Below are 14,339 nucleotides of genomic sequence, written 5' to 3'. Positions count from 1 at the left end.
CTGGAACAGGCTATTTATCAGACAATAGCTCAAACTCCACCAGAAGAGGTTCGTCAAGTAATAGCGAATCTAGTGGAGAGAGATGGCAACCTAACCATTCTCGGAGAGGGGGGAGACAAGCTTATAATACCTATCCCCCTCCACCCCAATATCAGGGGCCTGCTTTTTGGCAATACCCTCTCTTCCAACAATGCCCCCCACAATTTGCACCCCCGGGCATCAGCCAGCCTTTTTTAGGCAGAGGTTGGGGCAGAGGGCGCGGGCGAAGAAGAGGGAATCAGCAGGAAAAGCGGGTCCAGTGGGAGGATCCTCAACAGCGGGTATACGAAACCCGGAGTCACACGAACAGCAGAAAAAGACCTTAGTGGTCAATTTGTTCCCCAGAATACTGAACAAATTGGAAGAGGAGGTACTAGAGAAAGGTCTGGGGTTCGTCCCCACACCAAGAGTGGATCACTTTAAACAAACATGTGAACTACACCAATTTTTCCGGAAAGTACGCCTCAAAGCATTCTTTGATGGCAAAAACTATCAAAGGGAGGATGACTCAGGGCTACAAAATCCATCTACCTTCACTCCCAATAATGGGATGATACCCACTGAAGTAATTACTTATGAACAAGCAGTACTCAAAGAGGTAAAAGCTCTCGCCCCCTCTAGACCCTTCTACAACATGTCCAAGAAGGAGATGCTTGCTGTGGAATCATTACCTAATGATCCCACCATCACAATCAAACAAGCTGATAAGGGTGGGGCTACAGTAATAATAGCTACCCCGGACTATGACACAGAGTGCCTGAGACAATTGAGCAACAGGAAATACTACACCCCGATTGCCAGAAACCCCACAGAGCGTCTGAAGAATACCATTACAAGTATTGTTGACTCAGCAGAAAATCAGGGATGGCTGAGTAAGAAGGAGGCATTATTTCTAAATAAAAAAGACCCTAAGACACCCTACTTCTACATTCTCCCAAAAATCCATAAGGGGACCGTTCCGGTACCAGGGAGACCCATTGTCTCTGGTATAGGTTCGATCTTGGAACCCTTATCACAGTTCGGTGATCACTTCCTGCAACCGTTGGTGAAACTTATACCTTCATACATACAGGACACTACGGATGTATTACACCTACTCCATCAATTCCCACGGACAGATGAGATTGACTTCCTCATCACACTCGATGTAGAAGCACTCTATACTAACATCCCACAGATGGCAACTCTGGAGGTGATAGAGGAATACTTGCACCAAACCACCTGGGAGGCAATGACACCCCCTAGCTTTATCATGGAATGTGCAGCACTGGCATTGACTGAGAATTTTTTCGAATTCAAGGGGCAACTTTACCACCAGACTCAAGGTACTTCCATGGGGAGTACCTTCGCCCCCAGTGTGGCATGCCTATACATGGCAGCTTTTGAGAGACAACACATCCATCATCACTCGAACCCATGCCATGATAATATTATGGTTTGGAAGCGTTTCATTGATGATATCCTAATCTTCTGGAAAGGGAACCCAGAATCACATAGAGACTTCTTGAAATGGATCAATAACCTTAATCCTTTTTTGAACTTCACCATCACTGTCTCACCCACACACATATCCTTCCTAGACCTTACTGGGAAAATTGAAGGAGGTCATTTGGTCACCACCATGTACAGGAAGAGCACCGATCGCAACAGCCTTCTCCATTTTGGCAGCCACCATCCCAAATCACTTAAAGAAAACCTACCCTTTGGGCAATTCCTCAGGATTAGAAGGAACTGTAGCACAGTGAGCGGATTTAAATCTGGGTCTGACACCCTTGCGATGAATCTGACAGCAAGAAACTACCCACCAAAGAGTGTTGCACTTGCAAGGAAGCGCGCACGCAACAACAACAGGGAGGGCCTTTTAGAACCAAAAGATGGGAGTCTATCTGAGACCGAGACGTTGACTTGTGTCACAACCTTTACACCAAGCTCCAACAGACTCACCAAGGTGTTACGTAAACACTGGGGTATACTTAATACGGGATCCCTACACCTTGAACAACCACGATTTGCATTTAAACGCTCAAGAAATTTAAAAGATATGCTCATCAATACCAGACCTAGACTAAAGAACACTACTAGACAGGGGACACTCTGGCAACTACCGAAAATCATTGGTCATTACCCCTGTGGGTCCTGTGCAGTATGTGCCTTCACATCCATACACAAGACCATCACACTGAATGAGACATTTGTCTGGGAAATGAGAAGCCACACGAACTGCAACACAGCAAACTTTATCCACTTACTGACTTGCCCTTGTGATCTCCACTATGTGGGCATGACCACCCGACCCATCAAACTGCGCATCTCAGAACACCGCAGCAACTTCAGCTGCCGTAAAAATAACACTAAAATGTGTGTCCACTTCCTGGAAAAAACACACTCTCCAGACTCCCTGAAATGGGTTATCCTTGAAACCGCACAGAACCCTACTAAAACCAGTTTGTTCACCAAGGAACAGAGATGGATACATCGTTTGTCCACAAATAACAGAGGTCTTAACGACGATATTCCTTGGAGCTCCATCAAGATCTGAATATTAATATTAGGGCCTACATTGGAACGACTCGTATGACCCACACAATAATAAATTAGATACATATTTGCCTTGGGGAAAAGAAAGAAAAAGAAAAAGAAAAAGAAAAAAAACCCACCCCCTCATGTCCCCACTATGAGTATCATTGACCACCTTGTGTACCAGACTAACGTGTGCCACTTCAAACGATTCTAATTGATTGTTGCTCGCGAGCACACCCCATGTACTTACTATTGCCATTCGAGTTGTTCCCTCACCCCACTCTTTAAGTTTCTTTTACTCCACTCGATAAGATTATCGAGGAGATGTTTTCCACTAAAACTAATGTTTCATATTTTGAATAGAGGGTTTTTCCACACTAGTTCAGCCCGCCTTTTTAAACACGACAGTACATAGGGAGGTCATACGTTAAGTTACGGTCCTCTGTTCCTCTACACGAACACCGTCTCAATAATACTTTGTGTTAACCTCCCTTCATATATATTTATACATGATTGAGAGCCTACATACGGATTGCTTATCCTTGTAAATTGACTCCACACGATCGTAACTTTTTACGATTTATCCCTCACTTTCTAAGTAAAAAGACACCACTTTAAAATGGCCGCCACATCAGCTACACAATAGATGAGGCTCAAATCTTTGCCTGTCAATCTTAAACACGTGACCAGCACTGCCGACTTAAATCCGTGGAGGTCTCTGACTCTGCACCTCCCGGGACCCGGTGGACAGGGCAGGGCTACATTCAAGTATTACGCGCCTCAAACGTAAGTAGGAACTTGGGCTTTACCGCGCTGATATCTTCACTGAATGTAATTTTTGCTAACCCCTTCCCTAGGATAATCTTTCTCTATCGGACGATTCTCCGACCGAGAAAACTAACACCTGTTAAACGCCCATCTAGCAATCCTTTTGAGCACGGGGCTGCTACGGGTAGTGAACGCCTGTTACAAACACATACAGAGCAGACGTTGTTTTAAACCACAATGGATTTAGAGCATTGCACCATCTCTTAGCAGTCGCCCCCACTGTGGATAGGGAGGTACTGACATGCCTACGACGCTAGCGGTTAGGTTTTTTAGCAAATACACGTCCGATTGTTTAGGTTACACTAGAAAGATCTGGAAACACGGTTTACACATCTCCGTGTCACGGACGTTAGGGGCTTTAGCACTTACTTATATTTGGTAACATTGTAGTACACCCCATATTGAGTAATACATGGGAGACCATCCAATACGGTCTTCGGTTGAGTTTATATTATTTTATTTTATTTGATTTTACTCACCTTTGGTATAGAGAACACCAACAGCGCACTGTTACAATATAGCCAACTTTACGTTCCATGTCTTTGCACTTCGCAAACAGACCATACACATAATAAATGTCTCCTCCCTTAACCTACATATTTATCAAGCCCATATAGGGAACGAGATTAGACTATTCTTATAAGGGCAAACAGACTAAGCTATATCTTTTTCTTGTCACTTCACAACAAATACCGTCATCCATCATATATGAATTGTCTCATTCCTTAGTCCTATAATTCTAGGAACCAAGCGCTATACATATCCCACCAGGCACTGTTGAAGCCTGGGGATCATACTAAATAGGGTGAGTACCTTATATTATTTCTGCTGCATCACGGTATTCCATAGGGGCTTATAGTCACATTAGCTCACTATGGAGACCCACCACGTGTTTTTAATAGAATGTATATATTTTTCTAAATGTGCACTTCACGTTTGTTTTTAGATCATAAGTTAGAGTCACCGATAGACCATGCCTATACTTAGAGTGTACCTTCTCAAACTAAACGATATCATTATATGGTTTTGTCTCCCACAACAGGTAGATCCAGGTACCATAACCATTAGGCACCACCGTGAGTAGAATACCTACCACACAATTTAGTTGTAGATAGTTCCTATTTTAGGTCCTGAAGAATCGCGTAGGATATTATTCCAGGAGCGAGAAACATGTTGACCCACACTTGAAACAAGGGATTACACTACACAAGACATTATACTCGGGCTAGTGCCCTGTTTTTACGGTTTTTACTTAGGGAAGGAGACCTCCAGAAAATATAGTGGTTTACTTTGGTACTCCCAACCCTATTTTAACTCACTTCACTGCATCTAGAAGATTCTGCCCCCACACCCGCACTTCACCATATGGCATTCGGATAAAAAGATCTCCGACAAAGAGCCCCTAATATAGGGAGCCCATCGGGTATTGCACCGCCAACCCGACGAGGAGCAGCCCATATGATGAAGCATGACACCTGCAAGGGTGTGTGAGGGCATTACTATCCGATCTATGGATTTCCCACACGGACCCAATTCCTTGGGGCACCTGGGATTTCTGTCTTTCCTGACTCTGCACTCCCTTTTTTGAGAGGAACGGCATAACCTCTTTTTTGATAAACATGTCTCAGTACACTCCATGTATTCTCTTCTATTAATCCCGACATAACACTCTTTATCATCCAGTTGTCGTAAGGCTTCTTATTGGTATTGTTCTTTATAAAAAATGACGAATTTTCCTCCTTTGTCAGAAGGTTTGATCTCCACAGTCTTATCCATCTTTATATTTTGTATCGCTTCCCATTGTTTTCTTGGGAAGTTGTAGTTATTGGTTTTGCGATATTTGTTTTTTTCCAAAATTTTCAAATCAGTCAGGACGGCTATATTAAAGACGTCTATCGCATCAAAGGGAACTTGTGGCATCACTCGCGAACTTCTTTTGAAATGACTTTGCCCGCTGGATTGTGGTATATCCGCTGTTTCTTTATCCATAATTTCATTGTTCCTCTCCTCTGATGATCTTCCACTAGATTCTAGGCTTTGTAAAATCATCAAGGCCTCTAAATCTTGGCCACTTAGTAAGTCCATATCAATATCTTCCTGTGTTCGTGTGTCTGTAGCTTTGTCTACTTTAGGATGTAATAGGAAGATTTTTTGAAACTTCAACTTCCTAATGTAAGTAAACAGATCTATCCTTGTCTGTACAAAATTATATTCCGATGTTGGACAGAAGCTCAGACCCAATTGTAGGACTTTAAGTTCATCTCCAGTGAGTGGTCATTTGCGAGGTTTATGACGGTTTTCTTGTCATCCTCTACCATTTGCCCCTTCTCCCCCTGCTGCGTGTAACCATTGGTTTCGGTGTTTCTCCCCCTTGATGATAAAGAGTGTTATGTCGGGATTAACAGAAGAGAATACATGGAGTGTATTGAAACATACCATGCTCTCTTGACAACTTGGAGAGATGAAGGAATGCTAGATCAAGAAGAGTTTCAATTCCTCTATTGTGATACACCAGTTCTCCCGACTTTTTACCGTCTCCCAAAAGTTCATAAAGTTATGGTTAATCCCCCAGGGAGACCCATAGTGGCCTCTATTAACAGTTTACTGGAAAACACATCCAATTATATTAATTTTTTCTTGGCCCCTTTTGTGAAAGACTTATCATACATAAGGGATACCCAAGATGTTCTGAGACTGATGGAGGGTATTGTTTGGGAATCAGATATGCTTTTAATAACTCTAGATATCACCAGTTTAAATACTTGTATCAATCACTCGAATGGAATTACTGCAGTGAAATGGTTTCTAAACAAAAGATTGTTAAAATTTCAGAAACATAATGACATGCTCTTTCAAATGATAAACTATTGCTTGACAAATAACATATTTTTATTCGCAGGAAAATTGTACAAACAACAGCGGGGGACCGCCATGGGCACGTGCTTTGCCCCCAGCTACGCTAATCTTTTCGTGGGCTGGTGGGAGAAGCACGTGGCATGGGCGGACTCTAATGAACTGTGGCTAGAGAATATTAGCTTATGGGCACGTTATATCGACGATCTTTTTATTATTTGTAAGGGGGGTCGTTCCTCGGCTAAGGAATATATAACCGCTCTCAATGATAATAATCTTAATTTGAAATTTACAGGGTAAATTAGCGACAAATCTGTTAACTATTTGGACCTAGAAGTTTTCGTCGACAATAACATACTATCTACACGCCTGTATAGAAAACCAACTGCTGGTAACACTGTGTTACACGCAGGAAGTTACACCCTCAAAGCTTGATAAGAAACATTCCATACGGAGAACTTTTGCGTTTAAAACGCAATTGTTCAAATTCTACAGATTTTAGTTCAGCCAAAAATGAAGCACTCGAAAGATTAAAAAAAAGAGGGTATAACAACAAAACTCTTGAACATGCTGAACAAAGGGCGGAGACAGTGGACAGGAAGACCTTACTAATAACCAAAATCTCAGATAATGTCTAGAAGAAACACCTACCAAAGCGCCCGCTAATCACCTATAAACGTTGTCAATCTTTGAGAGATCACCTGATACATAGCCACCATGAAGATCCAAAAATGATGAAAAATAAAATTGACATTCTGGGTTTTTACCCATGCTTACGCTGCAAAGCATGTAAAACAGCAACAAAGTCACGACCTTTGAGGGTAGACCGGGGGATCCCAGGCCCGTTAGACAAATAAAAAAGCTTTTGAACTGTAACTCTGATTACGTTGTTTACTGCCTGGAGTGACCATGCTCCAAGCTGTATATTGGAAGTACAATACACCCGGCAAAAAAACGCATTTTAGAACTTCTACGTGCGATAACCAATAAAGATGTCAACTATCCTGTTGCACGACACTCTGAGCAATATCACCAAAGCAACAGAAACCTCTTAAAGTACTACTGTATAGATCAGGTAGGAAGAGACGAAAGAGGGGGGGGGGTAGAGTCAGGAAATTGCGGGCGCTGGAATCAAAATATATTATTGATCTCCAGACTAAATTTCCAATAGGATTGAATAACGACGAAGAGCTATGGGTTCATCTTAAATAAATGAGTACACCTTTTTCACTATCTGTAGATGAAATTGTCAGTTAAGATATGATGGGTTAGTAAGTAAATAAACCCTACTAGTAAATCCCAACCTAGCACTTTATGACTTTCGCCCATTCAGGGCTCAATTGTGGCAAACAGGGGTATTAGCAATCTCCTTATATACGGAATGAATTGATTATAAAGTTATATTAATAATACAGCTAAACGATTGTGAAATATATGAAATTAGGTTCATATTAATTAGCGTGTATTAATATTTATTGCTCTTCCCCTCTTTGTAAAAACGAATGTTTTTAACGTATTTTCTTTTTTGCACCATGCACTTTATTATTCACTTTTCAGCAGTATAGCATTGTAATGCTTCTTTACAAACATCATCTAAGATGTCCGCCATTGCTTTAGAAATGCAATGCAATGTTAGTCCATCATTTCTGTTGCTGAATAATCATGTGACTTGCTATGTTGAAATACTGCTTTTTGTTACACGGGAAACTGACATCGAAAAAGCCGCAAGGCGAAACGCGTCTGTCAGTGCAGGGGGGTCTGCACAATAAAGTATTTGCACTAAAATACACCCGTGAGTGCCTTTCAATTTGAGAGAGGAAAGACGATCCCTTTCGTTTGGCTTATGAAGCGCTTCACCACCGTGGAAAGAAGCACCCAGGACACAGTGGAGCGGCGATGGTGACGGCCGGTTCTTAAAACATATATATATAGAGAGAGAATATAGAAACCCCCTTATATAATTTGAAAATACAAAGGAAAAAGGACTTAGGACAAAAAATCTGGGCCCGTTTGCAAGGTGGGTGAATGAGGCAAGCGTCTCTGGGGCCCCAAATTGAGAGCTTCCATTGGGTAGTTTATTCATGGGGTGTCCCAAGGAGCCCTAAGTGGTTGGTCTGGGATCCGGAGAAACATAGGTTTACCTGCTTTCTGACTTCGCCCTTCTCAGGGTGAGAGGGTAAGGGTTGAGAGCTATGCTTATAATATATATCTTATTCCTTTTTTATTCTCTTCCATGTTTCCCTGCAGTGGGGTAAAATGGGTCCTTTTAGAATAATGATATTGTATTTATTCATTTGAGGCACTTGAACTTTGCTTTGATAAGGATAATTTGTAAAGCTGATGTATAAGAAAATAGATGAGCTATAATTTGTTTTCTGAATATTATTTTTTATTTTGTTTACTTATTATATGTATAATGAACTATGCTCTCAAGAAATTGTATCCTGTTGCATCAGGCACCTGCACTGCTTTTTAGAAGCTGGAATATTTTTTAAGTTGTTCTGTATAATTAAATAGACTCTTGCTTTGTATATATCTGCTGTAAGGATTGCTTTGATATGTATAAATTGGTTTAATGAAAAAGAAAATAAATAAATTATTAACTAAAAAATCTATACTGAGAAATTCAACACACCTAACAGCAATTAGTAATTTTGCAAAAAAAATATTTGAATCTCTTTAATGTAAATCAGGTTAAAAAAAATGCTAGGGCTAGGATTGTGTAGAAATAGGCAGAGTAGCTACCTTTCCTTCAATGATCTATAGTAGTGGTTCTTAACCTGTGTTCCTGTGAGTCCTGGGTGGTCCACAAAGCCTAATCAGGGGCTCTGTGACTCCTTAGAAAATTAAATAATATTACCAGATTGATAAAGTGTATATGAATAAAGAGGCAAAAAGTACAATTGAAAATTTTAGAGCATTCTGTAAATGTGAAGTTATTGAAAATGGAGGAAATAAATGTAGTATCGTCATATTGATTTGTGGGAGCAGTGCAAGTGCATTAAATCCAATATAGTATGGATGATTAGTGGCCACAATTGAATTTAGAAAAGCTCCAACCTTCCTATTAAAATGATGATTTTTTAATATTTGTTTGTGAATTAAATAGAATATTTCATCATTTCTGTATTTATTTGATGAATGCACGTTTTTGTATTTTCTTTGTATGTTTTTTAGGTTTAAATCATGGAAAATGCTTAGGCCTGGGTCCTCGGCTTCCAGTAATGACTTAGTGGTGGTCCCCAGATTCCAATAATGATTCAGTGGGGGTCCCTGGGATCCAGTAATGATTAAGTGGTGGTCCACAGAAGTCAAAATATTAACCCCTTCGACGCTCATGACGGAACGGTTCCGTCATGAGCGTCGGTTGAGCTGTGCTCATGACGGAACCGTTCCGTCATGACCACGCCCGCGCAGGTAACGGTCAGCACCGCGGGGGAATCCGCCCCGCATGGAAGGGGTTAAGAACCACTGATCTATAGTTTGTATAAAAACAAACATGTTGCCATTAATATCTCCTTTCTTCTGATAATTTTGGGGAAAACCGGTTCTTCTTTTCCTTGTTTAAACTGCAGCTGTAATTATGCTCATTTAACTGCCTTTTTCCCAGGCCGCTTTTTCTGGCAGCAGGCGTTGTTATATCAGAACTCACTGTAATAACTTATTACAGTTGAGCAACCACGTAATTTCTTTAATATATGTAAATAGAAACATCACACTCCATTCTATGCCACATTACTCCACTCTATGCCACTCCAATCCACAACCCTTTACTCCACTCTACGACTCTCCACTCCACTCTATGAAACTCTATGCTTCTCCACTCGATGACCCTCCACTCTACGGCACTCTAGTCTATGGCATTCTACTCCACTCTGTGCCACTTCACGACACTGTCCTCCACTCCAATCTATGACACTCTACTCCACTATACACAAATCCCTCTATGCCACGCCACACTACTTTACTCGACTCGACTCTACTCCACTCCACTCCACTGTCTGACATTCCACTCTACGATACTCTACAACATTCTACACAACTCCACTGTACGCCACTCTATGCCACCCCACTCTCAACCCCCTATGCCCCTCCACTCTATGAAACTCTACTCTATGCCCCTCCACTCTACTTCCCTGTACTTCACGACACTCTATTTCACTCTATGCCGCTCTATGCAGTTCTCTCTATGCCATTCCATGCTACTTTACGCCACTCCACTTTGACACTCCTCTCTACAACACTCCACTCTATGAATCTCCATGACTCCACTCTACACAACTCAACTGTTTGCCACTCTATGCCACTACATTCTATGCCCCTTCACTCTACAACACTCTACTCCACTCTGTGCCACTCCACTCTATAACACTCCTCCACTCTACACCACTCCACTCTACGCCACTCCACTCTATAACACTCTGCCACTCAACTCTGGAACACTCTACTCCACTTTACATCCCTCCACGCTATGCCACTACACAATACTCTATACCACTCTATGCCACGCAATTCTACGACACTCTACTTTGCTCCACTCCACTACTCCACTCTACGCCATGCCACTGTATGTCACTCCACTCTACAACACTCTGTGCCCCTTCACTCTACGACACTTTACTCCACTCAGCGTCACTCCAAGCCACTCCACTCTACACATCCCACTCCAATGTGCACAACTGCACTGTACTCTACAACGCTATACTCCACTCTATTCTACAACACACTATTTCACTCTACTACAATCTTCACCACTACTCCACTCTACAGTACTCCACTGTATGCCATTCTATGCAACTCCACTCTGACACTCTACTCAACGCTACTTCACTGTACGCTATTCTACTCCACTCCACATCATTCTACTCTACTCTACAAATCTCTACGCCACTCTTCACCACTCCACTGTACAACATCCCCCACCCCATCCCCCATCACTTTTAGCCAGTGCTTTAAATGGACATATAGAAGTACAGGTACTCACTATGAACAATACCTGTTTGCTCCTGAGAAGTGCAGATACTCTCCAATTAAATCTATTTTAGCAATACGGAAAAATGCAGGTACTCACACGTTGACATAAAAGTGCAGGTACTCAGTACTGGAGAGTACCTACCCATTTAAAGCACTGCTTTTAGCCATGCCGAACAGCAGCCAAACTGGTGTACCACATGACTAAAACACATTGGCAATGCTGACAGCTCTTCGGACCTATTGGCTTCGCTAATGCGTGTTTTTTTTAGGCACGGGGCGATTAAGTTATGTAGTATGTACCCTTTATGCTCTCGCCCACTGTACAAGCCCTCGGTTTAGAAGTTCGTTTGAATGACTGGCATGACTGGGGGCTTCTCTGTGGTTCATTTGCACCTCGTGCCCTTAAACTGTACCAGAGCCGCAGACCCACTAGATAGAAGCAGCAGGGGGGTCCATGCAGCCCCGCCCCCCCGAACGGTTTACCTGCCAGAGGTGTCACCTGCCGGGGATCACGCATGCAGATTCGGCGCTGGGAAGGGCCTGTCCAGACAGTCCTGTGTGGAAGGCGTCAGACTCGGCTGTCACAGGAGTGACGTGGGCTCACCTCCTCACGGCCACCCGCAGGGGCGGTCCTTCAGGTTGTGAATTGCAGGCCCGTGCCAGAGGAGCCCGAGTCCCGCAGACATCCTGTGCTCGGTGCCCCGGCGCGTGGGTGTCGGTGTCCGCGAGCGGGCATCTCAGTACACACCCGCGTGCACCCTCTGAGGGGCCGCGTGAGGTGCGAGACGCGCCGGAGTGGCGGCAGGCCCATCCGGCCTTCAGTGGTAGCGTACTCAGAGGCCACGCTAGGGCCAACCCTCCACCCCCCTTCGACGCTTCCGTGCTGCTGTGTGTGTTTTGCGGGCGAGTTTTATTAACTTCAGGTCAGACGCTACGCTTTTCGCATGTTTAGTACTTGGCATCAGAAATTATCCCCAGATATAGCCCGTCATCTGCCTCTACCGCTTGCTCTTCCGTATCCTAGCGTTTCCGCTCCAGCCCCACACTATGCCTCCGTACCGCGCCCCATGCACAGCTGCCAGGGTTTCGGGTTCCGCCTGTGTGACATTTTCATAATGTCAGTGTAATTATGAGTGACATTCAGCGACTATCAGTGACACTTTCTCACGAGCAAAATCAAGCAATGAAGACGAGGTAAACATATAAATATCAGAAATGACACCCACTTGAGCACCGAGAAACTCCCATCCTAGACTCTTACTCATCCGGTCCTAAGCCCACATCCCGCACCCATATCCCAGCATTCCTCCTAGCCCAGCATATGCCCAGCAGCAGACATGTCTACCAGAAATGGTCGCTGTTTTGCAGGACCTGCCGCTGCTAATTTGCACAATGAAAACGTCTTTCCTTATCTGCTACCTTCACCCTCTCTCCTCCTACCAACATCCCCCTCACTTTTCTAAAATGGCCCCTATATATACTGCACCCAAGAGGTCTGCACCCGAAATGCCTGGCCTTTTTAGGTCTCGCCTGAGACAGCGCTTTAGCGCTGCTCTGGCAAGACTTATAGTAAGCGAGTTTTGGCAGTGCAAACAGTGGCTTTTCAGGCCTCCAAATACAGTGCATGTGCGTCGGCCGGGCGCGCGCACCATTTGGAGGCCTGAAAGCACTTTCGCAGACACAGCCACCATCTGTCTCCGTCACGGGTCATTAAGTTGCATTCTCCTCTGCCTCCGCCCGATCACTTTTACTTTCACTTTCGTGGCTTGTTATGGAAATGTGTTTGCAGTGCGTGCTTTTAAAGGGAACACATTCTAACAAGGAGATTTTAATAAGGAAATGGGAGTTTTATGGCAGCGTGTTTTTTCTTGGGCTTCTTTGAAATGTTCCAGCCTGCGCGAGCTTCTCCTCCCATTTCCTTTTCCCGTGCCGTGTGGGCTTCACTAGACTTCCCATATATCTGCCTTTGACAGCCGGCTCGTTTACATGCTCTGTGGAGCCCCAGCTATCATGAAACAGCCCAGCATCATGTGCTGTGCAGATGTTTGTGTAATGTGCCCCAAGTGTGTCAGCCGGTGCCATCTGCAGCGCCCGCAGCAGCGTCTGGTGGTCCTGCGACAGCCCAGTCTCGGGCCAGAGGATGTGTAAAGCGCCGGGTAATTGCAATCACCTCCGCGCGGGGCCTCCCAGGTCAGCCCACCGGCAGCATCCTTCAAGACGGCCGGCCGCATCTGCGAGGCCTCCGTTTATCATCTCTGATACAATGAAAATGGACATCAATCTGGATAATTTCACTAAGTGTTTCCCATTCCTGAGGGTGTGTCAGCCTTTTGTGGAGCTCTTTTCCGTCCTCGTCCAATAACCTTAAATCAAGCCACTCAGTGTCATATTATATAACCGCTTTCTGGCAGTGAGGCACATGGACGGGGAATTGAAACAAGCATTTGCAATGCATTAGGTCTCGCATTTACGCAAGTTTGAACTATTGACATTGCAAATAACAATGCCTATTGGCATTGTCATTTACAATGCCAATAGCTTTAACTCGTGTAACTGCGAGACCTATTGCATTGCAAATGCTTGTTCTGTGTTGACTGACAGTGTCATCTGAAAAAATTTCACATTTCTTCCTGCTCTGCCAGACTCACCCATGTGTGGAAAGGGAAAGGTACAAACCCGTCGTATGTGTTTCACAACTGGTACCCACTTTGGCACGATTAGTCTGACTTTCACGCCAACGATTACTTTTGTGCATTGTGTTGTGTTATACTGCAAAGCTAGGTTCTTTTATATGGGTGGGTGGAACTCCGCGGAACCACGTTGAGTTTTAATCTATCTCAGTGGAATTCCGCGGAGTGCAACTCTGCAAGTTCTGCCCACCCCTAATATTACCTTCCAAACTTTTTGGAACCACTACTAAATGTTTAGTACAACAGACTTCCACAGCCCACCTACCTTTAATGGACATGAGGAGGGCGTTTTTTTTATTTCATGTGATGAATGCATCGTTTTGTTGCGCTCTCTCATTTACAATCAACATATTTTTCATTGAAATGGCCACTAAATTTACAAAGACATACAGTACTGATAAAACTATGTTGCACATGGATGTTAATGTAAGAAAG

At 43.6% G+C, this 14,339-nt stretch overlaps 1 protein-coding gene across 1 annotated transcript in view; it reads right to left on the bottom strand.

Annotated features, from left to right (window-relative positions):
* The window catches only part of MIXL1 (Mix paired-like homeobox), a 112,561-nt gene extending 100,514 nt beyond the window's left edge, over positions 1-12,047 (bottom strand). The window contains exon 1 of the mRNA XM_085610413.1: positions 11,698-12,047. Within this exon, the coding sequence (XP_085466539.1) occupies positions 11,698-11,731 (34 nt within the window). The 5' untranslated portion in view covers positions 11,732-12,047. The remainder of the gene's footprint in view (positions 1-11,697) is intronic.
* Between the last annotated feature and the right edge of the window lie 2,292 nt (positions 12,048-14,339).

The sequence above is a fragment of the Triturus cristatus genome, chromosome 6 (assembly GCF_964204655.1).
Source record: "Triturus cristatus chromosome 6, aTriCri1.1, whole genome shotgun sequence".
NCBI classification, from domain to species: Eukaryota; Metazoa; Chordata; class Amphibia; order Caudata; family Salamandridae; genus Triturus; species Triturus cristatus.
The sequence above is the reverse complement of the archived record's forward strand: the minus strand, read 5'-3'. Positions and strand labels throughout refer to the sequence as shown.